This window comes from Coturnix japonica, chromosome 1 (genome assembly GCF_054131305.1).
Source record: "Coturnix japonica strain WE chromosome 1, WE-NBRP24, whole genome shotgun sequence".
NCBI classification, from domain to species: Eukaryota; Metazoa; Chordata; class Aves; order Galliformes; family Phasianidae; genus Coturnix; species Coturnix japonica.
This window is the reverse complement of record NC_140663.1, coordinates 105,906,576-105,930,350: the sequence shown is the minus strand read 5'-3', so window position 1 is coordinate 105,930,350 and position 23,775 is coordinate 105,906,576. Positions and strand designations below refer to the sequence as shown.

Sequence of the window (23,775 nt, the reverse complement as noted above, 5' to 3'; positions counted from 1 at the left end):
TTGTAAAGGAGCTTGTGATAGCCAATTATTGCAAAATCTAATGATGCATTAAGTGCTTGCTACTGTGGGCAGCGCACATCCACAAAATCACAGGGCTTGTCTAACACACATTGAACCCTAAATATCACCCCTCACTCAGCATCAGCTCTGCAGTAAGAACCTGGCATGTGCCCAGCCACATCTCCCAACTTTCAGGTTTCACAGCTTGTCATAGAATCACAGAAGTATAATTTAGGTTGGAAAAGACCTTCAACATCATCAAGTCCAACTATCAACATGACCCGTGGAGCCCCATGCTACAGCCTATCCCTTAGTCATGGGGAATCCAAAATCATCAACACAGGTCCAGAAGATGCACTGTGTCTGGAAGATTTCTTGTCTGGTAAGAGCAGTATTGCTTGTTGGAGAAGCAAAGATGTGACAATTTGCACCTCCCTTTTCCATTATTGGCAAACGTGCTCACCGCACAGACTAAAACCAGTCCCTGATTACATTGCTCCTCTGCTAGCTCCTGTTGTGAAAGTGCAGAAAAGCCAAGGGACAAGTTCCTCTCAGCCAAGCCTCTTCTCAACTCCCATTTATTTATGTCTACTCGTGTCCCATTGGCACCCCAGCTCACCCAGGTGCTAGAATACCCCTTGCAAACAGCAGTGCTACAAAGCTCACAGGCTTTTCCTTCCTACCTATTCTACAGCTGTTTTGGCACACACACAGTTACCCTGGCATGTTCTGTGAAATCAGGGGCTGTATCATGGACATTAGGAGATGCAGCAGTGTGATTATTTGTGGGATCCCAACACTTCTCTGTTCAAATTCACCTTGATTTACACCACTTTACTGCTTTCCATGGAGATTTCCAGATTTGCATTTGCAGTAGAAACAATGGAGCTCATTTGCCTGCATATCTTTTTTGAAGAAAATATCACTGAGCGACAGCGCATAACAATTATTATGTTTACACACAGTAGATTAGCCAGATAACTCCAGAAATAGAGATGTGCAGTGTTTCCCTCTTACTTCATGGGAGAAAAAAACAGAGGATATTTATGTCTGATCTGCAGAGTAAAGGTGTTTTAACTTTGTTGCTGTCTCAATGAGTCCTTAGAAAAAGGGAGCTGATGAACATGAGTTTCTATGTCAAAAAAAAACAAACGAGTCTTCCTTTCTTCCTTTGCTCCCACATTCTGTTTGTTAAGTCATAGGAAATAATAAAAACTGGTGCTTTCACAGCCCACAAATGAGAATTAACTGTCCCTGCTAAGAGTTTGGAGAAGATTAATATAACTCCTCCTTGTCTCTGCTTTGGACTACACCTGTTGCAATTTCAGTGTTTTATCACCTTAAAAACAAGAGTAGATAAAGAAATCTTGATTTCTGCTAAAATCCTTTACCTGTGTTTTTTTTTCATTTCTGATTAGTACCCAGACACTTGCTTCTTCTTACCTGTTTTCTTGCCACATTCTTGGATTCCCTTGGTCCTAAAGGTAGCACAGGGGGGGTTAGAAGGTCTGCTTTTGGAAGTATCTGGAAGCCGAAAGCTTCAGACATCAGTGAGACTGCTTGTCAGCCACTCAGAAAGCCTCCAAAATCTGCTTGCCTAACAAAAGCTTTTTGAGAAGTAATGGCATTTTAACATAGGAGATGTGTGAACCACACATCAGAATGATGACGTGCCCTTTTCCAGCCTTGTACAATTCATTTGCTACAGCTCCTGCCAAATGTGGAATCCCAACAAAAAAGTAATGAGATCTTTCCTCCCCATAGGCTGTCTCACACTAATATTTGAACTAGAATTAAGAGCTGCTAAAGCTCAGAAATCCTCACATCAAAATACAGCCACAGGAAAAGCGGCGTCCCTCGAGGGTCTGTCTTGGGACCGGTGCTCTTTAACATCTTTATTAATGACATCGATGAGGGAATGGAGTGCACCCTCAGCAAGTTTGCTGATGACACCAAGCTGAGTGGTGCAGTCGATACGGTGGAGGGAACAGATGCCATTCAGAGGGACCTTGACAGGCTGGAAAGCTGGGCTCGGGTGAACCTAATGAGGTTCAACACGGCAAAGTGCAAGGTTTTGCACTTGGGCCGGAAGAACCCCAGGCACCTGTACAGGCTGGGAGGAGCTGTCCTTGAGAGCAGCTCGGCTGAAAAAGACCTAGGGGTCCTGATAGATGAGAAACTTAACATGAGCCAGCAGTGCGCTCTGGCAGCCAGGAAAGCAAACGGGATCCTGGGCTCCATCAGGAGAGGGGTGGTCAGCAGGGATAGGGAGGTGATCGTCCCTCTCTACTCTGCTCTTGTGAGGCCCCATCTGGAGTACTGTGTCCAGGTGTGGAGTCCTCAGTACAAAAAAGATATGGAGATTTTGGAAAGGGTCCAGAGGAGGGCCACAAAGATGATCAGGGGGCTGGAGCACCTCCCCTATGAGGACAGGCTGAGGGAGTTGGGTTTGTTCAGCCTGGAGAAGAGAAGGTTGCGAGGTGACCTCATTGCAGCCTTTCAATACCTGAAGGGAACTTACTCCCAGGAGGGGAGTAAACTCTTCGAAAGGGCTGATAATAGCAGGACTAGAGGAAATGGTTTTAAGTTGAAGGAGGGAAGATTTAGGTTGGATGTTAGGGGAAAGTTCTTTACTAGAAGGGTGGTTAGGTCCTGGAACAGGCTGCCCAGTGAGGTTGTGGATGCCCCGTCCTTGGAGGTGTTCAAGACCAGGTTGGACGGGGCCCTGGGCAACCTGATCTAGTAAATGTGTATGTTTGGTGGCCCTGCTAGGCAGGGGGGTTGGAGCTACATGATCCTTGAGGTCCCTTCCAACCCGGGTGATTCTGTGATTCTGTGATTCTGTGATTCTGTGAAAAGCTCAGGGAAATTATCTTGTGTGAAATTTGAATCTGGCCAGTAAGTGGATGGCACAGTCCCAAATCTTCCAGCTTGAAGTGGGACACAGAAATTGTTCAAAAATTGATCGGTGCTTTTTTTCTCCTTCACTTCCAAGCCCTCACATGCATGCGCTGCAGTCTGTCATTCCCCTTTGCATTCTTGCCTCAGTTGCCATGCCTGGAGGGCCACAGTACATGTGCAAGTAGAGAGGGGGAAACACCTTTCTGCCTGTGGTGAAATAAACAGTATCATGAGTCATTCTCTCTGCCACTGAGGAGGTAAAACCAGCAAGAAATTAGGAGACTGGGCCTGACTGGATGTGAACTATGGACAAGAGCAGTTGGTGGAGGTACTGGCTGAGCCCCAGGGAAAGCCTGCAGCTGAGCTTCATTCACCGAATTTGAAACAGCAACAGGAGAGATTTCAGTTTGCCAGCCTCTCTCTCTCACTTTCTATTCCATCCATCAAAAGAGAATTGATACTGGCTTACATTCGACATGTGTAATGCTGGTTTCTTTGCTTGGAGCCATTGTTTCAGTCTCCATACTCAGACAGATAAGCAAGTACCACATCCAGTTTCAATCTTTCCTTCACAACCATTCTGTATAAAAAATTACTCTTTGGGTTAATGGGAAGTTCTTGCATGATCACACCTTAGTCTAAGGCATGTTCCTACATTTTCTGTTCTGTGTTCACTTCAGCCATTCATCATTCACTTCCATGGAGACAAAAGGAAAAGATATCTGAGAATGCCTGTAATTTGCCAGCTACTTTTGTACAAATAATGAACTCTAAGCCTCTGCACCAGGGCATGCTAAGCCTTTAGTGACAAGGAGGAAGTCTGCTTTCCAGGAGAACACTGCCTGTGTCAGGATAGACGGCCAGCACCAAGGCTTACAAAGGCAAAAGGGACTGAAAAAGAGGAATTTTAAAAGCTGTTCTGGCAGCCTGTGCTGCTGGGCTCAGAGCTGCACTTAGCAGACATCCCGCTGCCATGAGTGATGGCCGACAGTAGCTGTTCTTCCTCTTCTTCTTTCATCTGCACATGTATCACCTCTGGTATTGCCTTCTCTTTTTTTGTTGATTGCTGATAGGCGTACAGAGTATTTAAAATCAACACCATTTTCAACCATTTATTTTATCCTCAGCCAAACTTTCACATTAATCAATGAATTTATCATAACAACACGTCAATTTCTTTATGAGCTTATAAATAATGAAAAGATATGTCAGATTCACACGGCTTTGGGGAGGAACAGAAGTTTGTTTGAAAACTGTGATCCATCTGAGACTAAAGCTCCCAGTGGAAATTGACTTGAATCAGATCTTACAGTCAAGACACGTCTAAGACAAAACATATGCCATCTTTAAAAGCATGTTATATAGTGTGTTTCAATTACAGGAGCTGTGGACTAATGTTACCAGCGCACAGGCCCATTTAGTTAACATGTTCCTCAGTGCATTACAGCTTAAACCTTATAAAAAGGATTTAAAACCAAATTTATTGAAACACAAAAATGAATAAATTTAGATATATTTTCACTACCCTAAATATAGCCACAACATTCAATGAGGCTGTTAATGTGAGTAATACTACTCACATATTTCCTGAAAATTAGTCGTTTGGCTCTCAAGTTCAATGCAGCTGTTGCCTGTTTAATATTAATGCCCTTTTTCAATATGTTCACTGGATGCGTGAGTTAAATGACCCAATAAAAAATCTCCAAACCCAAGTAAAACCAAATTGTTTAAAATACTGTTCTGAAAAGGCTTTTTATCTTGTTCTGCTTGGCCTTCAGTCTTTCATAGACTAAATGTTTGCTAGTTTTCCAGTCACCGTTGAGTCTTTCAAAGAGGATTTTAGTCTGTTTCACTTCTGTAATTAGGCACTAAAACCCTTAGTGGCTACTGCCAAGCCTCAGTCTTAATCTTCATGTCATTCTTTTTTAGGCTGTTGTCCTTCTTTTTCTGTTGCAAAGCAAAACTACATTTACAACTGAATTTACAGAAACTGATTGATACATCTACACTATTATTTTTTTCTGAAGAACTTCCACAACTTCCTTTACTCACAGTGAGCTCAAGAACAGAACTGGACAATTAGGAGAGCCCTATAATGATCCAAAGTCTTTTAGACCCCAAGGCACAGTGGACCAGTTCCATCTTGTTTCTGTAGAGTCTGTAACAGGTCTTCAGTTTCTACAGAGTATTTTTTAACAATTTATAAGACTTTGAAGAAATGCGAAGTGCAGAAGCACTCAGATGAACATGTTTCCCTTACAAGGTTTGCCATGACATACAAAGAAGCATACCAACAAGCACCAAATCCTGACCACTCTTTCTGTCAAAGATACTGATCCTTATTTACAAAGTAAGTGTGATGAAATCTCAAAATTAGGTTAACTTACCACTCAGCCCAAGCAATCCCAGAACATTATGTCAAAGACTCATCAGACTTCTCTACCTTACAATCAAGATCAGTTCCCTTTTCTGCAAAATTGGAGCTGGACCTGATGTCTTTGGTTTTGTTTTCTTCAGATTGTATATTAGTTACTGGAGATGAAGAGACATCTCAAATGTATGCTTTTCATAAACCCATGCCTTCAAAGGTTAGAAACAGCATGCAGACACCACAGGCTTAAAGGACCGTATGCATGCTGGATTGGGACCCATGAAACTGGATACCAAGGCTGCTGCAGAAGTGTGCCTTCAACCAAGTCAAAAATTCTTTTTTTTCCCCATTTTCTTTTTTCTAATGTCCAGCTCAAATCTACAGGCCAGATTTTCAAAAGCACTCATGTTTCTGGATTCCACTACAGCATACACAAGCAACAGTATGTCTGTGGACATATACCGCATACTATACATGCAGTATATAGTGGCATATACCACTAGGCGGTACATGGCACTTGATGATCTCTCAGGTCTTTTCCAACCTGAGTGATTCTATGGTTCTATGATTCTGTGGCACAAATAAAATAAATATATCTGATTGCACTTTGTTAAAAAACATTTCCCATGCATTCTGCCTAGGAAAATCTTTTACATCTCTGTGACTGTTCTCTCTTAAATGCTGGTAAGGAATGAGAAATGACTAGCTATATCTGTTCTCTCCTCCATCTTCATTTTTAAGATGAAGAAGAGTTGAGACCCAGGAAAAAGAGGCTTGCAGGAAAGTTGCCAGCTCTCATCCAGTTCACAGGGATGTTGAGAGAGTCAGCTGTGGGGCTACACACATTTTCATTGTCAAACTACTGTGCAGATAAAAATAAACAGATAAATAAATAAATAAGCTTTGCAGAAAATCCCCATCACAGCATATCAAGGGTTTTTCCACATACAATTAGTATAGTACCCAATTGCATTTCTTTCTTTTCATTGTTTTTCACTACGTAAATCAAAATTACGTCATATACATAAGTATGTAGAGAACCTTAGCGTGATATGATCTCTTTACGCTGGTTACTGTGTCTCTCTGATTCATAGCACAGTAGGAAAATCTCTAGAGGAAGATCTAGTGGAAATACTGAAATGTGGTAATCTTAGACAAAAAAAGAGGAACCTGGATAGGACTTATGTCAGGCTGCATCAGAACCACTACACCTCATTTCTACTTCCTCTCTTGCTCTTACCATCTGTGGAATGACCACTCCATTTCTCAAAGTTAGCATGCATTTAGAGTGTATCCATATTTCCTTTTGCTTTAAAATGTGCTTGGGATTATAGGAATTATGTCTTATCAATTGATGCTACTTACATAGCTGCCTTTTTCTGCAAATTTTCATTGTGTGTTCTGGATCACAAGGCTTTTAGAGTTTCTTGGGCACAAAAGGGTTTTATTTCAGTCACTCCCTTTTTTGCACTCCTTCTCCTCTCCTGAGTGCGATCTTTTAAGGTCTTCTCATACCTCCCAGTTTCTGTGATATGAATTCCTCAGTCTTTACCTCAATTTTCATCTTAGTTTCACTTTTCTCCCCACTGCCTCCTACACACCTGCACATCCAATGCTAATTATGCACACAGCCCCCTAACTGTATATTTATCCACAATGTTTGGCAGCTCTGGTCAGCTCTGCAGCATTATTTTCACTAAATGCTGATCCTTCTCTGATCTTCACTGTGTTCCAGTCCGGTCACCACCTGGGCTTCTTTCCTACCTGTCCCTAACCAACACTACCACAACTTTCTTAACAGCCACCTGGTTCATCCAGTTTGATAACATTTTTAAATCTTAAAATATCTCCTACTCTCTCCTTCTCTTCTCCTATAACATAACCATTGATTTTCCTTGTGCTTTGATCAGGTCCTCTCAGCCTCTGCAACTAAATGACTCTGCTTTTGCAATTCATTGGACCAAAGCTCCAGACATGTTATTTTCCTTGCCATCTTTTTCCTGTTTCCCCTGTATCTTTTTTTTTCACAGAACCGTTGTTCATCTCCCCTCAAAAATTAGATTTCAGCCTTTCAGGTTCCAGGACAATATACCTTTTCTTGCTGCAATTCTACTACACTTTCATTTACTTTTAAAATTTAATCTCCTCCACGTTTCCATGGCTTTATGTCTCTGGTATCATTTCTTGTGCATTCCTCCTGAAATTCTCTAACTCTTCACTTTCATGATACAAATATCTCAGGGTAAAAAAAATAAAAATAAAAAGAAAGCCAAAGTTAAATTCCACTTTTTTTCACCATTAATCACCTGTTTCTCTTCTATTCTGCACACAACTTCCAGTTTCTGTCCATCAACAGATACACATGGTTCTTAGCCACATTCTCAACTTCTGCATTCTCAAGCACTACAACGTCCTGCCTTTCACATCTTCTCCCAAACTCCTTTTCATTTCTAATTTCTTGTTTTGACTACATCGTTCTTCTAACTTCATTTCTCCACTGCTATCCTGTTTCCATGTCGTGAAACACAAATAAAAATAAATACAGTGTCACTCCTAACAGTCTATCCTTATCCCACCCATCAAGAACAAAATAATAGAATCATAGAATCATGGAATCATAAAATGGCTTGGAAGGGACCTTAAATATTATCTAATTCCAACGCTGCCGCCATGGGTAGGGCTGCCATCCACTAGATCAGGTTGCCCAGAATGTCCAAGCATGGTCTTGAACACCTCCAGGGATGGAGGATTTTAATAATAATTTATTACTATAACAAGACTAACAGCAGACACACAGATAGATGCTCCCAACAAATCAGAAGACTTGGATGCCTCATATTTGGAACTTTAATTAGGAGCACCTAAACACATAGTTCTACAAACATATCACTTGAACTTACTGTTCAGTTAAATTTATTTGATCAAATTATTTGTCAAGTTTGCTTCCTTTTCTTTACTAAAGTCTTTCATGTGGTGTCATCACTTAAACCGTACAGCACTTTGTTTCACAACTAAGTCCACTGAGTTTATGACTTGCACATCAAAGTTCTGTTTAATTGGAGTGAAGGTGATAAAACTCACAGATGTTCCTTAATTTTTATTTGTGATATCACATATTCTTTTTGATTTTCTTTTGCTCTATTGCAGTTTAAAATATGCTGGTCACAATTCCTAGAAAAGGATCAGAGGCTGCATGACCATGCATCATGGATTTTTCCAATACACTGCTAATCATGGCATGAGCAGAATGAAGAAACAAGTCACTAATGAACTTTATTTCACTGTACGCATTTGGGATACAAGCTGAATGTCACCTCAAACTATTTATTCTTACAACTGCTTTTGAACTTTTAACACGGTACTCTATTTTGAATACACAAATGGTTCAATAACCTTTACAGTGCATATAATGACAACTGACATCAAATTAATTGACTTTTACACAGTACTTTAGATCTATGATGAAGTCATTAGGAAATAATCATGTTCCTGCCTGGGAAGTAATGTGCTATTTTATAGAAGGATGATTCTATTATTTTAATAGTTTCAAGTTGACTTAGTGAATATTATTCTAGCAACTATCATTCTCCTCCTTTTCTGGCTTGCTGAAATACGTTTCTAACCAGACATTCTGTGCAAATCTTGAAGGTTTCTGTGTGTCCTCTGGAAATGTTTTTGCAATAGGCCATAGGCTAGCAGAAGAAATATTAGCAGTTGTGCTCTACAAGCTGCATATTGTTCTAATTGTTTCATTCTAATTGGTTTTCCAATGATCAGATCTCTAGCTTCTTTCCCAAGTTCAGTTGGTGAGGCCTAAATTAAAAGAAGGAAGAAAAATAATCCCAACTTAGAGCTTCTCAGTATATCACTGATTTAATTGTTAATGCGCCTATGGTGCAATTGCTTCAAAGAAGAGCACATTAAAAGTTTGTAAGGTCAGAGTGTTATACCAAAGGTGCAAAGTTAAAAATGATTTTTAAAAAGTCTACGTCAGGGAAATGAAATTAAATTAAACAAGTGGTGACAGATCAAAGATACTAAGAGAAGTTCTTAAAGGAAACGTCTACAAAGAGTTGGTAGCCTCACTGGAATTTAAACTATAAACTTACCACCGTGGGTTTTAGAAGATAGTCTGAAGCAAAGCAGAAGTAACTGTGTGAATTGAAAGCAACGTCCCCTAGCTTTCTTTTTTTTTTTTTTTTTTTTTTTTCTGCTAACAAACACCTTGCAAATTTTCTATCCTAGTCTCAGTTTCATTGTCTGCTATGACCCACACAGCTTCATAGGAAACGGAATGTCTCTGCAGCAATTTCATTTGCATATTTCCAAATAATCTGTGTACATTATTCAGCACATATTTTTTCTGATTCTTCCTACTGAAGGAAAGTGAAGAGCTTCTGATGTATGCATGCAGTAGTGATAAGGGGTTGTGCATTGTCTGACTGTGAATATTAAGAAACTGTCCTGAGCCATGGCTCTGTCAAACATGGAAGTCCCTCCTTGAGTTTATAAGATACTGGGACTAAGAACCACAGCCATCCATATTTTTCAGTATGTAGATGGGCTCTTAGGAAGGTGAGCAGCTTACACCCAGGGAAAGAGCTGCCCATGAGGGCTTCCAGTGAGCCACACAGACATGGAAGGTCTCTTTGGGCCTTGCAGCAGCACAGCACCTCAGTACCAAATCTGGCTGTGGTCTGGGAAGAAATGCTAGCTGGTCGTAGTGACAAAACCAAGGAATCCTTGGTGCCATTTTTAAAGAAGTCAGGAACAGATGTTTCTAGATGCTGTTTGGGTATTTCTCATCTGTGAATCAGCAAAAATCAATCTTCCCGAGGCTAAAAGCTGTCACTCCCTCCTACAGCTCCTGAGTCACTTCACTCCCCCAGAGATGGATGCATGAGCAGCGACCACTTTTTAAACTCTACTATGTACACTCTGATACTCAGCACTTAATTCACAGTGATTTGTGACTGCCTAGATCTCCTCAGGGTCAGCTGCTGGCACCATCAGTGCTGATATTTGAAAAAAATATCTTTGATAGTCTATATCTTCTTCCTGCCTGTTAGACTATGCTTTTTACTAATAATGGATTCTAGGTTCATATAACCGAATAATCAAAGTGTTGCTTGAACCCTTCAGATCTAAAAGAAATCTGCTATGCTTTTTCAATATGACTTTACTAATGCAAAACTGACTGCTCCATGGATCAGGTTTTTTTTCCTCAAATTGTACTGCTTTAGTCAAGCACTGTGCTTCTGGAATGACACTTCAGCCTGCTTTTGCTAAATAGGTCATTCACACCTTGAGATTAATTGGTTTAAAGTGCTTGCACAGACAGCCCCAACCTCTCTTTCTTAAAACAGGTGATCTTACTGCTGCTAAGTTTGCCTTTCATGTTCATATGCTTCTTTCTTTTGATGAGCAGTGTTTATCTAGAAATGATTGGAATTTTGCTGCCTGTGTTAGAATGGGAGTGTTTAAATATCTACCACTTGGTTTCGTTGTTGGCTTGGTTGGTTTGTTTGGTTTTTTTTTTTGTTCTGCTCCTAGCCTCCAAAGGGGATCCAATTTTAGGAAAAGGAGTTTGTGTTCAAACATGAAAAATGTTAAACTGCATCAACTGAAGTTACCTAAGTTCTACTTTCAGTGCAGCCACAGGGAAGCTGCTGAGCTGCTATGGGACCACACCAACCACCAGAGACAAAGACAAGGCTGCATGGCAGGAGGAGGAGGGGAGGGAAGGAGGCCTCAGGGAACCCTGAAGGCTCTGGCATGGGGGCATGTAGTGTAGGAGTATGCGGTCACCAGCCTTTTTTAGAGAGAAAGCAGGAAAGTAATGCTGGAGGCACCACAGAGTGCAGCAGTAATCAGATGCTAATTCAAAATGAGCCACTTCTAATTTTCCTTAAGGGCATTTCCACTTCAGACAAGGTAGTTCACCTGACCTTTTCCCTGGCAGAGATGTAAGAAGGTCTGAGAACAAGCCCTGGGAGCACTGCTCCATTCAGCTCTTGCAAAGCCTGCTTAATATTCTGAAAAGTCACCCTAATCCTGTCAGTATTAACAGCAGGGAAATGGCAAGCCAGCTCTTCCTGATACAGCAGAAGCAGGGTTAGAATGCACTGAATAATTCCACTTTGGCCTAAAATTCTGTTTTGTTACATGTTAGGTATTTTTAGGCAGGCATTTCTACAACAGTGATGCTTTTATGCAGAATAATGCGTCCCTTGGTCTGTGTTACTCCCTGAGCTGAAGCCAGCCCCACCTACTCATGCAGGCAGAGATACTGTATGCAGTTAATGCTGCTGCAGCTGCTCCTGCCCCTCCTGAACTCTCCACAGCCACTGTACCAGTCTGTGGGAGGTGTTGTGCTCTGGGAGCATAGGTGCAAAGTGAGTGCACAGCAGCTGGCAGAGGCACACAGTGTTCTTTCTGAACCCAACAGAGGGCACTCACTTAGTGAGGTTTGTAGCAAGTCAATAGCTCTCCCAATTGGGCCTTTCATATCTGGGTATTAGCTTAAAATCTTTAGGCAGTTCATCACTCAAGCACAGTGATCACCCTAAGTCAGTGATTATTCCTTCTGAAGGAGGACAAGGTGTCCTCTCCCCTGTCCACAGTAGAACAAACAACATTTTACAGCAATTCCGATAAGCATGGTAGCAAAACACGTAGTCCCTTTTCCACTTTGTCCCCAAGCCCAGACTAACACCTAGTGGCACTCTCTGATGGTCCCATCTCTGAGAAAGCCGTGATAAGAAGAGGTTCAGGGAAGGGAAGACCATGACTAGCTGCCCCTGCTCTGGCTGTGGAAGGCCTGCAGCAGTAGGAATGAGCCAGACCTCGGGGTGCCCTCATCTTACCCCAGGCCTGATCCCAGCAGCTTCCCTGGCTCTGAAGCTCCAGCACCACGTCTAGCTGCTGCAGAACTTCACGTATTTCAGTTTAAGGTGCTTAGCTTTTTCTCTTCTGAACACACCAATCAGAGCATGAAATGCTTGCTTTCACATTCACCACAAAGCTCAGCCTGCGCTTTATATCCCATTTCCTTTCCCCAGCCATCGCATCCTGGCACATGACCAGCAAGCAAGCGGAGCTGGCACAACCTCCCTTTCCCTCTTTTCTCCTCCCCGAGGATTGTGCCGGTCACACTGCATGCCCAGCATTCCAGGAAGCTCCTTGGCCTATCTGGTGGCCCTGCTGTGGTAGCCTTGGACTCCTAGGGACACAGTTGCACTATATACCAACAATAAAACTCCTAGATGCTAACAGTCATGTTACCAGCAGTGACTAAGGCATTCTGTAAAACATGCCAGAGGGAGCTGCTAGAATATACTGCAGGTGGTTATAAACTGTCCTTCTGAGATTAATTTCTTGACAGTTGGTCAAAATAGCAACCAGCCAGCCTATTATTGAAATCTTTGTTACTTCTTTTTGCCTTCTCAAGTGACCTTAGTCACTTAGTCGTATTGCCAGGAAGCACCATGAGGCCAGACTACATGATCTCTTTTCAAACCACACTGCTCAGCCACTGGGACTCCACCAGCATTGTGTTAAGCCTATGTCCAGAAATTATGTGCCTCTGGCTAAGAACTGATTAGTTAACAGAGATACTACAAGAATTGGGATCTCTCTCTTTAAGTGTTTGACCCTGAGGCAGAAGAAGAGGGGAGGGAGGGAGGGAGAAGGAGAGAGAAGATGGTAATCGCTTTAGATAACAACCTGAGTCATGGTAATAGCAGCCTAATTGCTATCCAAGGGCTTTTAGCAGGAAACAGACACACCTGGAGAGGCACTCAGGCAGAGAAATATTAGTTTTAAATGGGAATAGAGCAGAGGTTGAAATGAACTTTCATCTGAGCACTGTGGAGAGTAAGAAATATTTGTTTGCTTGTGCAAAAGTCACCTTATGTCCAAGAGCTACATGGTACTGGGGATGGAGCATAATTCATGTCAGAAACAGGTACATGCCAGAGCTCAAAGTGAAATGGGGATTTATTTTTAGGCAAGGGAAAATAGCCATGTTTTGGGAGGAAATGGTTGAATGCTCTCTTTCCAGAATAAATCAGTTTCCACAAAGATTTTTACCCTCCCATGAATAAAATTTACAGATGTCAGTTCAAAAACACAAAGTAGGACCTTTATATGAAAGCAGGTGTGATCATACAAAGCAATTTGCTTCGGAGAAAGCTCCATATGAACGGGATGATTTGTCATTGATTGCTTAATTCCATGTAAGTATCCAACTTCCCCTCTGAATGCAGCAACATTGCTGTCTTTCTTACACGGACAATCTGTCTACACTGCTCTGTAGTGCACTGCAGAAGTAGCTCTTCCCCTGTAATACCCAGCTCCAAACCTGACTGCAGCACTCACACAGCAGCTTAAGGGTCAGCCCAGTAAATGAAACCATGTTTCCATGATAGTCTGTGGGCAAGCCGCTCAGCCCCTGTTCCCCAGGTGCTGTTACTATTTCCTAAATCTGTTCTCAGAATGGAGGCTGTGGCAAACAGATGTTTCCTGTAGCTCTCAGTCACAGCCCTGCTAGTTAGGAGAATCAAGACCTTCTGAGTCAGAGATGATAAAAATGCTACTTTGTTCACACAGTATGTGCTCTGTGCAGTGAGTCGAGCTGAGCGTGAGAATCAAGTATAGCCTCTGAGGTGTCAGGTGTATATGTGTAACTACACATTACTTTGAATGCTTCCCTTAAAAATATCATTTTCCTACCTGTAACTTGCATGTGATCGATTTCTAGAAATATTGTAAGCCAGAAATTATCCATCTTGTATTGCTGAATAATAGTATTGGGGTAGGCTGCTATGGCAACAGATGTACGGTTTCCAGATTCACACATTAAATGTTTGTACAGTATCTCTTTTTTGGATACCCCTTCAGCATACAAGCAGGAAAGTGTACTGAGCTATCCCAGCAGCCTCTAGGAAGTGAGAAACTGTAAAGTGAGATTTTTACTACACTACAATGTTTTGAAATACACATAAATGCATGATTGCCATTAAAAAGAAAAAGAAATAGAAAAAGAAAAAGAAATAGAAAAAGAAAAAGAAATAGAAAAAGAAAAAGAAAAAGAAAAAGAAAAAGAAGAGGAAAAAGAAAAAGAAAAAGAAACACAGAGGCCAAAACAACAGAGTTTAATTACTGACATAAAAACATTTGATGAATATTTATTATAAATTAGTATTTACACTATACTTACACTTGGAAATTCAACGAATCATGGACTGGCATTGCCAGTGTGTTTACGTATCAAATCAGGTAACCATCCTTGTCTGTGAGGCAGCTAATTACTGTTTTCTTCTTCTTAAGTTCTAAAGTTTTACAGAAAAGGACCTTTCTATTAGAAATATATTAGGATCAGATGACTTTGACCAAGGGTCAAAGGAATTATTTGTGTTAATCACTGAGGCTTTGAGTTAGCCTTTATTTTACAACTTGGAATTCTCTTCAAAAAGACGGGAAGATGAAGTAAAATTCATTTTGTTATCACCACTATCCCTATGTGGCCACTCCAAAGATGCAGGACTGTAGGCTGCTGACCAATACTGTGTCTGTCTGTCATAGACACGGGTCACCAGCATCCACCATAGAAGTTCAGTTCATACAATCAAGTGTACAGCTACACACGCACACTCCCATTGATGATGTCTGTCTGGAAAGAGCTTTTTCTTGCAGAACTGTTTAAATAGGAAGACACCAATGGAATAATTAGAGTTAGTATAGAATAAACTATGAAAAACACCTGAAGGGGTGACATAAGTGCAGCTGATTGGGTCAGGGAGGTGGAACAGTCTGAATTCTCAATTTCTGTGGCTCTTCAATCCCTTTGCTTTCAGTGTTGTAAGCCATAGCTTCTCGCAGGCCCTCAGGTAGTAAGGCAGGTACCAAGGGAGGAAAGTTGAAATGAGATGTCAGGCCAGGGGGAAGAAGGAGAACACCTGGAACAGTGTCATGCACTCTTAGTAAATTCTCTACCAAAATACTTTTAACGTCCATGGCTCACTGAAATAAGTCTTAGGGGGTACATTTTTTTTAAAATGTAAATCATCTGGCATGTGATAGAGGGACATCTGTGCAGTACAGATATTTTTACTTAATATGTGCTGTAAGGTTTAACTGGTAGACAGTAAATAAATTTTTATGAAGCAGAAAGATGTCTTCAAAGAAAAAAACCTAAGAATTGAGCTTTCTAACTGCAGACATTCTAATGCTATGCATTAGTGTTGCTGTATTGGGAAATACGCAAACTTGGCGTGCTGATTTCTGAGAATATTTGTTCGCTGGCTATTTGCAAGAAGCGGCTGATGACAATGTCCTTGGCCTTGGTGGTCTCCATTTTTCTCTCTCGTGATATCTGCGTGCTGATTTGGTCTACATTAGTCATGATGAGCTCTGAGGCCAGGATCTGAGTGGGGGATGCCCTGTTGGCTGTGCTGTCCATGATGTACTGCTTGTACAGCTCCATCAGCTTCTGCTCTAGGTAATCGTTGAGGGCTGAGTCGGAGAGGGGCTGCTGGTGTGGCACCAAGCTTGCCACACGCCAGCATGATGAGAAGCCTTGGGCCTGCTTGCGGCCCGTCTCGCTTGGGGGGACCCGCACAGACTCCATAGGTGGAGGAATCTCTGAGGACTCCAGGAAGGGGCCTATGCCACTGTCACAGGTAAAATCAGTTGCCACTGAGCTAATAGGCACCACGCAGTCCCCAGCTATGTGCAAATCATTGTAGTTCTTGCAAATGCTTTTGCAGGAGGATGGAACCAGGTAGGTGTCTTTTTTTGCCAGTCCTTCGCAGACATCCATAGCTGGAGCTGTCTGCCCTTCAGGCAGTGGGTGCTGCACAGGCTGTTGGAGATTGTCTTTCTGCCTCCTGCTTTGTTTGCTACCTCTAGAGCGAATTGAAGAAATGCATTTGCCAGCAGATCTGCATCTCTGAAGGAGGCTTTTTCCTTGTGCTTCATCCTTGGAGGAACAATTAATGGAACTCATTTCATACACCACTTCCTCCACTGCTTCGTTGGTGCAGAGCTCAGAGTCTTCACAGAGGTAGGCAATTCTGTAAAGGTAACCTTCTGACAGCATCCTTCTGAAAGCAAAGAAACCAACAAACAGAAAAATGGCAAGAAATCATTAGTTCATTACCAAGTAACTGAGAGGTGACTGTATCCACAGTTCTGTTACTAGCTACAGAGATATCTTTCCAATTTGAGCATTTACAAGTGTCTGTCTTTCTGGGCGACATAGTGAAATAACTTTTTTTTTCCCTATTGTGATGTTAACTCAATCTTATCAAAGTATAAAATAACATATATATATATATATATATATTTATATATTTATATATGTTATGTCATAGAATCATAGAGTCACAAGGTTGAAAGGACCTACAAGATATCTAGTCCAACCATCCTCCCATTACCATTGCTACCACAAGCCACTGAACCATCTCTCGTAGCTCCTTATCCACACACCTCTTGAACACTGACAGGGACAGTGACTCCACCACCTCCCAGGGCAGCCATTCCAGTGCCTGACCACTCTCCAAGAGAAAAAGTTTTTCCATATGTCTAATCTAAACCTCCTCTGGCACAACCTGTGGCCATTTCTTCATGTCCTGTTTGTTGCCTGGGAGAAGGGGCCAAACCCTTCCTCATCACAACCTCCCTTCAAAAAGTTGTAGAGTGCAGTAAGGTCCCCCCTGAGCCTCCTCTTTTCCAGGCTAAACAATTCCAGCTCCCTCAGCCACTCCTCATAAGACTTGTTCTCCTGTGCTCCAGACCTCCCACTAGTTTTGTTGTCCTTCTCTGGACACGTTCCAGGGCCTCAATGTCTTTCTTGTAGTGATTGTCCTGTATGGATAATCCATCCAAAGGCAAGTGAGTTGGGAAGAGAGGAACAAGTGTTTTGTTATGGTAATAAATTCTGTAATAGTTTATGCTTAAATATGCATATTTTTGCTCATGATTTCAGTTCAGAATCCAAGGGTTTTCCTCACCTTTTCCAAATGCTTTGAAGCAACTTTTACTTTGTGTGGTTTATCTGTGTCTGAACTAAGTTAATTTTAGATTCATATTTAGAGCGTAACCCTGTCTTTTTCATACTGAACAGTGACTACAAGTGTGGTTCCCTTTTCACTAAAAATTCTCAGATTGTGAAATTAGCATTTAGAACTTTTGCATGAGCAACTTAGATAGGCTTGAGCAGTGGGCCCAAGAGAACTTCAGGAGGTTCAACAAAGCCAAATGTAAAGTCTTGCACCTGGGTGGTGGCAACTCCAACTGTCAGTACAAGCTGGGGGATGAAAGGATGGGGCACAGACCTGTCAAAAAGGACCTGGGGGTCCTGGTGGATGGCAAGCTGGACTTGGACCAGCAGTGTGCCCTCACAGCTCAGAGAGCTCTGTACTCTGGGCTGCATCAAAAGAAGCACAGTCAGCAGGTCAAGGGAGGTGATCCCACCCCTCTACTCTGCACTGGTGAGGCCTTACTTGGAGTACTGCATCTAGATGTGGAGTCCTCAGTACAGGAGAGAAATGGAGCTGTTAGAGTGTACCCAGAGCAGGGTAAAATGATCCAAGGGATGGAACAGCTCCTGTACGAGGACAGGTTGAGTGAGTTGGGGCTGTTCAGCCTGGAGAGGAGAAAGCTCTGGGAAGATTTGATAGCAGCATTTTATTATTTAAAGGGGGGCTATAAGAAGGAAGGGGACAGACTCTATGAGAGTCTCCAGTGATAGGACAAGGGGAACAATTTTGAATTAAATGAGGAAAGATGAGGCTGGATATAAGGAAAGGGTTTGGGGTTTTTTACAATGAAGCTGGTGAGGTATACATTCAAGGCCAGGCTGGAGGGAGCTCTGAGCAACCTGATGTAGCTGTGGGTGTCTGTTAATTGCAGGGGATTTGGTCTAGATGACCTTTAATGATCCCTTTCAACACAAACAATTTCATGATTCCATGATAAGCTGGATGGAATTGTCTGCAGGTTTTAGATGCTAAAATGTCAGTGGCATAAGCAAGACTTTTCAGAGGCATGCATTCAATAAGCTCTGCAATCATCTTTTTGGTTCTAGCAGTCACTGACTCTCTCCAGGTACTTGATCTGGTAGTTTAATCCCAGAATCTGTGTGGACGTTGTCAATGACAAATAAGACTCACTAGCAGAAACGGAAATGTCTCTGCATGTCACCAAATGTTCTGCCCAAGTCTAAGCAGTTCCACTACAATATAATTGTTGTTAAGTCCACCTTTGTGTCTTTAACCTAAACAGATGTCAAGGAAATGATTCACAGGAAAGATGTCATCAAGAAATTTTGTGGTCCAGCAAAGAGAACACAAATCTCAGTTACATACAGAGTTGTTTCCTTAGTACAAAATACCTTGTGATAGAGAAGCAAACAGATTGTCTTTGTATAAACAGTAATTACTTCTTTCGCTTGCTGTTTAATCCATTCATATCATTTTAATCCTTTTGGGTATTGTCTGTGCAGCATTTGAGCATATGTCCCAGTTATTTGTCAAAACACCTGCTGTGAAGGAGCACTATACCTCACACTGTGAGTGGGGTGGTGGGATCTCTCTGACACATGCCATACTCCTCCATGCTGTTGTTGACTATTAGATTCTTCATTTACAAGAGTGAAAAGATTTTCATTTCTTAGTCAGGCTTTTCTTGTGTTGCAGTTGCTGGTGCAAAATGCTGTAGTAGCAATAAATGTTGGCTAAATCCTGACTATAGACTTTATGCAGATGTTGGCAAGAAGTCAGCATAATACTTTCCCCAGAGGGGAAATAAATCATTTCCACATTATGAAGAAGGCAGATGGAAGAAAAATAAGCTTCCTTCAGAAGGAAATGATCATGAAAATTAAATGTATCCAAACACTTGCTTCGGTGACCCTGGACCCTTTCTACCGCTGCAAGTTGTGTGAGATTTCCCACAGGCAGGTAACATTTAGTGAAATATGATCTGTTTACATGAGAGGCCTACATGGATGAAGTACCGCCACAGAGATCTTTCTTACCCAAGAGCTTGAGCTGCTCAGGTTGTAGGCCCACCTCCTTACCCTCCTTCTCCTTCCTTGCCCTCCTTGTGCAGTGCAAAGGTTGTTCCTCTCTCTTGCTCACCCTGTGCCAGAGTGATTTAGTGTCAAATTATCACCAACTTAGGCTATCTGGAATTGCTATACACTTATTCCTGCACATATTTTTAATGTTGATTCTGATAAATAAGTGAAAATACAACACGTGGCCTATTCACTTTTTAACGAAAATGCACAAAGTGTTCTCAGGTAGCATGTGACACATCTGTCTTTCCTACTGCACAGATGTATCTTGTTTCTGTCATAAGGTGATGCATTAAGGAAATGAAACTGCTGGTTTCATTTCTTCATGTTGTCTTCTGCAGTACTTATTATCAGAGGTTTAGAGCACACAGTCTGCAGCTGGAGTAATAGCAAACTCAAAAACATTAGGCTTCCATCATGCTTAGGAATTGCATGTTTGGCTCTCGGAGTTACAGGGCTACTCTTGGAAGGTTGCAAGAGCTGTGTCGCTCATCTGACAACACTCACAGAACTGCAAGGAAATTGAATTGAAATTTTGATAGGCGATGTTCAGAGCTGGAATGCTAAGTGAGCTACGTGTGTCTCTCTGGTCCTAATAATATAACCATGTCACATTATTCCATCACTGCTGATGGCTGGGCACTCAGCTGAGTCATCCTTAATCTTTATCAGATAAGGATGACAGTTCTCATTAATTCTGCTTTCTTGTGTCCCTTCTGTTAATCCCCTTTTGCACCATGGATGTGTGTATATGCTAAGATTCCAAGTGCATGGGAATTGTATCTACTGCCTTTCAATATTTCATGCTCTTTAAATTTGACATTCATTTCTCTTGTCCTGAAAATAACTGCGTGACTGTCATTGCACAAGGAAAAGCAGTCCTGTTTACAATATTGATCTGATGCACTTTGTGTATGAGTTGAACAAACAGGTATTTCCTTGTGCAGATACTGCATCAGCAATGGGAGCTATCTGCACCTTACCTAAGCACAGATTGCAGTGGAAGCACAGGGAGAACGCTGTCTGACTTACAGTGTTTGCTGTGTTACTATAGTCTTTATTACCCTCAGAAGCTTTTGAAAAGTCATATCTTCCTCCCTGGGGTTTTTGTTCAGTTCTTCAGAGGAATAAAAGCCTGAAGGCAGGATGAATGTTTAAAGCCATGTGGAGAATATAGTGGTATTGCTACTATTTCCTAAGTGGCAGCAAATTTGCCAGAATATAATGCTTGGAGATGGTGCCACTGTTTGCTTGAAGACCTCCTATTAGAGTCTGAGAGCAAGCAAATAGAATGGGAGTTCTTGGCTCAGGACAAGCAAAAAGCTTAAGGAAAGCCTGAGAGGCGTACACAAAGTTATATGATGAATGGTGACCTATATACAAACCCTGAGCATGATCAAAAGTTGCTAGGGAGAATGGAAAGAGCACGGTGCCAGCTGGGATCACAGATCAGCAGGGAAAGGTGCATTCTTTTGCAATGCAAAAGGAGGGAATTGTAAGCTCACAGAAGAGACAAGCCTGTTTTGAAATGGAGTATGTCTGGCTTTTATCTCTCTGAATGAGAATCTGAACAGTACTCAAGTTGTGCTGTTTAGTTCAAGTTATAGCACAAGTTATAGCTTTAAGTTTAGCTTACTTAAACTGTCGGTATTGCTGAAGTGAGTTCTAGCTGACTTACTAGATTGGACTGTAATTAAAGTCTCTGTCTCAAGGGAACCCAAATGCTGTGGATCCACCTTTAGTGTTTTTTTCCCCCCAGTCACAATAGACACTCGTACAGTCTATGGAGAAACTGATTCCTTCATCAGGGTTTGCGATCCACCTCAAACATCATCACATGGATGCAAGAGTTCCACCAGCAAGAAAGATAGGCTGGAGCAGAGAGCCTGCATATCCTGCAGGACTCAAAGGTCACCTTCCACCAGCTCCTGGGAAGCCAGCATAAGGAAATCAGGACAGTGAAGAAGGTAGTGAAATTAGTTGTTCATATGGATAAGTATAGCCTTTCTTTAATGCACAAAACCCAAGGATTTTTAATCTCTGAACTCTGTTTGATAAAAATTATGTCCAGTGCCCAGAGATGGCTTGGGTAAACGTAATGGGGGCTGCTCTTTGAGGCTGAAATTGGCCTACTTTGCTCACAGTAGAAGAGGGCTAGCAAAGAAGGCTTTTTACACAGGCATTGGAATGCTACCCGCTATGCATGTGTCTTCCTCTCCCCTCTGATACAGAAGATGTGGAACCTGCAGGCGTGCACCACAGGGTTCTGTCAGCAACAGCAGTAGTTATGAGACAAGCCTATCATTCCCTCTCCCTGCAGCTCTCTTAGCTCGTCCTTCTGTCTTCTCCCAAAAGAAAATTTGAGCCCAGCCCATCTTTGCTCACATTTCCACAGTTCAAGAGATACAGGAAAGCTAGGAGTGCCTCTCCTGCAAGGGATGTATGGGCCACTTTGTGGGGAACAAATAAAGTTTGAGAGGATTATAGTCCTGTACTTCGCCTTCCCCAGTGACACAGTACATTTTATATGTTTACCGTAATGTTGAATGCTCTTGTTTGCCCAATGTCTACCTACTGAACTCCAAGAGCAGCTGGCATCTCTCATTTAAAAAAAAATCCTTTCATATTTGTTTGACTGATGTTATGCCCTTAAGACGAGTTTTGTGGGGCAGGCTTCCATAAAAATACAGCAAAAACTGTATGCGGTAAACAGAGCTTCTTGAGCTCGTAGATCTCTCCCCATCTATTCTATTTATTAGTTGAAGTTCCTTGAAGCCTTGTTCAATGTAAGCCTGATTCATCACTTTTCACTCTTCCCTTTCTTAATCATCTATACCTGCATGAAGATATTTAGGACACCAACTATTTTATATGATGGTGTTTTACATCTAATAGACAAAACTGTAAGCATCAATTCAAACTGGGGCAGGAACAGATCAAGCTCCATATTCATAAGGGCAACTTGACTACACAGTAGTTCTACACTGTGCTATTCCTCAGGGTGGAAGTCATTTCATGTTTCTAGATTTCTGTTTTTATTTTAATGAGTTGCTGGCTGTTGCTGTGACTGAACTATTTGGACTGAAGTATTAAGTATCTGAGCAGTTGAAGTACAAGGGACTGACATAGAAGAGAACAAACTTTCTAGAAGAGAAGAGAATGAACAGTAAAGCAAGACAGAAAATGCTGAAGCATCTTTCCTGGGAGAAGAGGGAGGAAACAGTGCATTAACGAGCCTTGAAACATTAATCACATCTACTATAGAGTGTAAAAAAAGGAGGAGAGTGTGCATATTGTGTGTGCACACACATGTCACGGTGTGGATTTGTATTGAACCAGAACGCTGACTGTTAATCAGGAAAATACGAGGACAAAATGTTTTTATTTTTAGGGTGTTGTCTGTTTGTTTGTTTGTTTTCCCAAAAAGGACTCAACAGTTTACTAAGAACATATTTTAATATAAATACCGTTTTGTCAGTTATGGTGCCTATTTTTATTTCTCATCTACAAAAAGACTACTCCACTTCTAAGATGATTTGGACAGCTTGCTACCATGTAAAGAAAGACCAAGATAAATACCGTAATTGTAATAAAAGCAATACACCTGGTAAGGCTCCCTTTAAAAGTATTCTGAAGTATATTATTTTGGTATGACTTTATGACAGTCTTTCGAAAGATCAGAGGATCAATCAATACTTATTTTAAATGCACAGACACAGTCAGTCAAGGCTCTGAAGACAGACAGCACGTCTGAAATGCTCTGAACTCATCCTAAGGCAGCAGAAATTGCATGTAGCTGGTGGCTGAGACTCTGCAAACATACAGATGCACTCAGAACAGTCAGAAAAAGCGTATCTTCATTTTACCAGCTACCAGATGTGATACTACACAAACAGAACCAAGCCGCCTTGGTAAGCAAGAGCAACATGTTCAGAACTTTCTATAACACGTAGTATATTTTAGTACTTACCACTGAAGATCAGCAGCAGATCAGTACAGAATACTGGTTGTCTTGCCGTCAGTTTAAAGCTTTCCGTCCTACCCTAAAACACAACCTTCTGTTTTTATTTCCTATTCAAATGCACTTCTAAGATGGCGTGTTTTACATCTAATCCTCTGTAATGCAGAAGTATAAAAAGAAAGGGGTTTTTATAACTGACTGAAATTCAATATGCTTGACTCGCTTCCTCTTTTATGTCTAAATGAAACTTTATTGTGAAACTGTGCATTGTTAAAATAGCTGATTGCAACACACTTGGTCCATGCAGCCGCACTTCTCTTTATTAACTATTATATAAAACAAAAAACCCTAGTGAACTCAACTGTGCTAGAGAAAGTACTCCTATTTGTGGCACACCCCATTTTAACCATTATTTATCATTTTATTTTTAACAGACACATCGAGACATCTAGTTCAAGG

At 41.5% G+C, this 23,775-nt stretch overlaps 1 protein-coding gene across 1 annotated transcript; it reads right to left on the bottom strand.

Moving 5' to 3' along the window:
* Positions 1-14,426: 14,426 nt before the first annotated feature.
* Positions 14,427-23,532, bottom strand: TASL (TLR adaptor interacting with endolysosomal SLC15A4). The gene is made up of 2 exons (XM_015885176.3): positions 23,326-23,532; positions 14,427-16,377 (listed from the first exon to the last, which is right to left on the bottom strand). The coding sequence occupies exon 2, from the start codon at positions 16,371-16,373 to the stop codon at positions 15,504-15,506; it is 870 nt and encodes a 289-aa protein (XP_015740662.1). The 5' UTR covers positions 16,374-16,377; positions 23,326-23,532; the 3' UTR covers positions 14,427-15,503.
* Between the last annotated feature and the right edge of the window lie 243 nt (positions 23,533-23,775).

Excerpts from the sequence above, each read along its gene's own strand:
- TASL (XM_015885176.3), bottom strand. The coding sequence starts at position 16,373 with ATGCTGTCAGAAGGTTACCTTTACAGAATTGCCTACCTCTGTGAAGAC.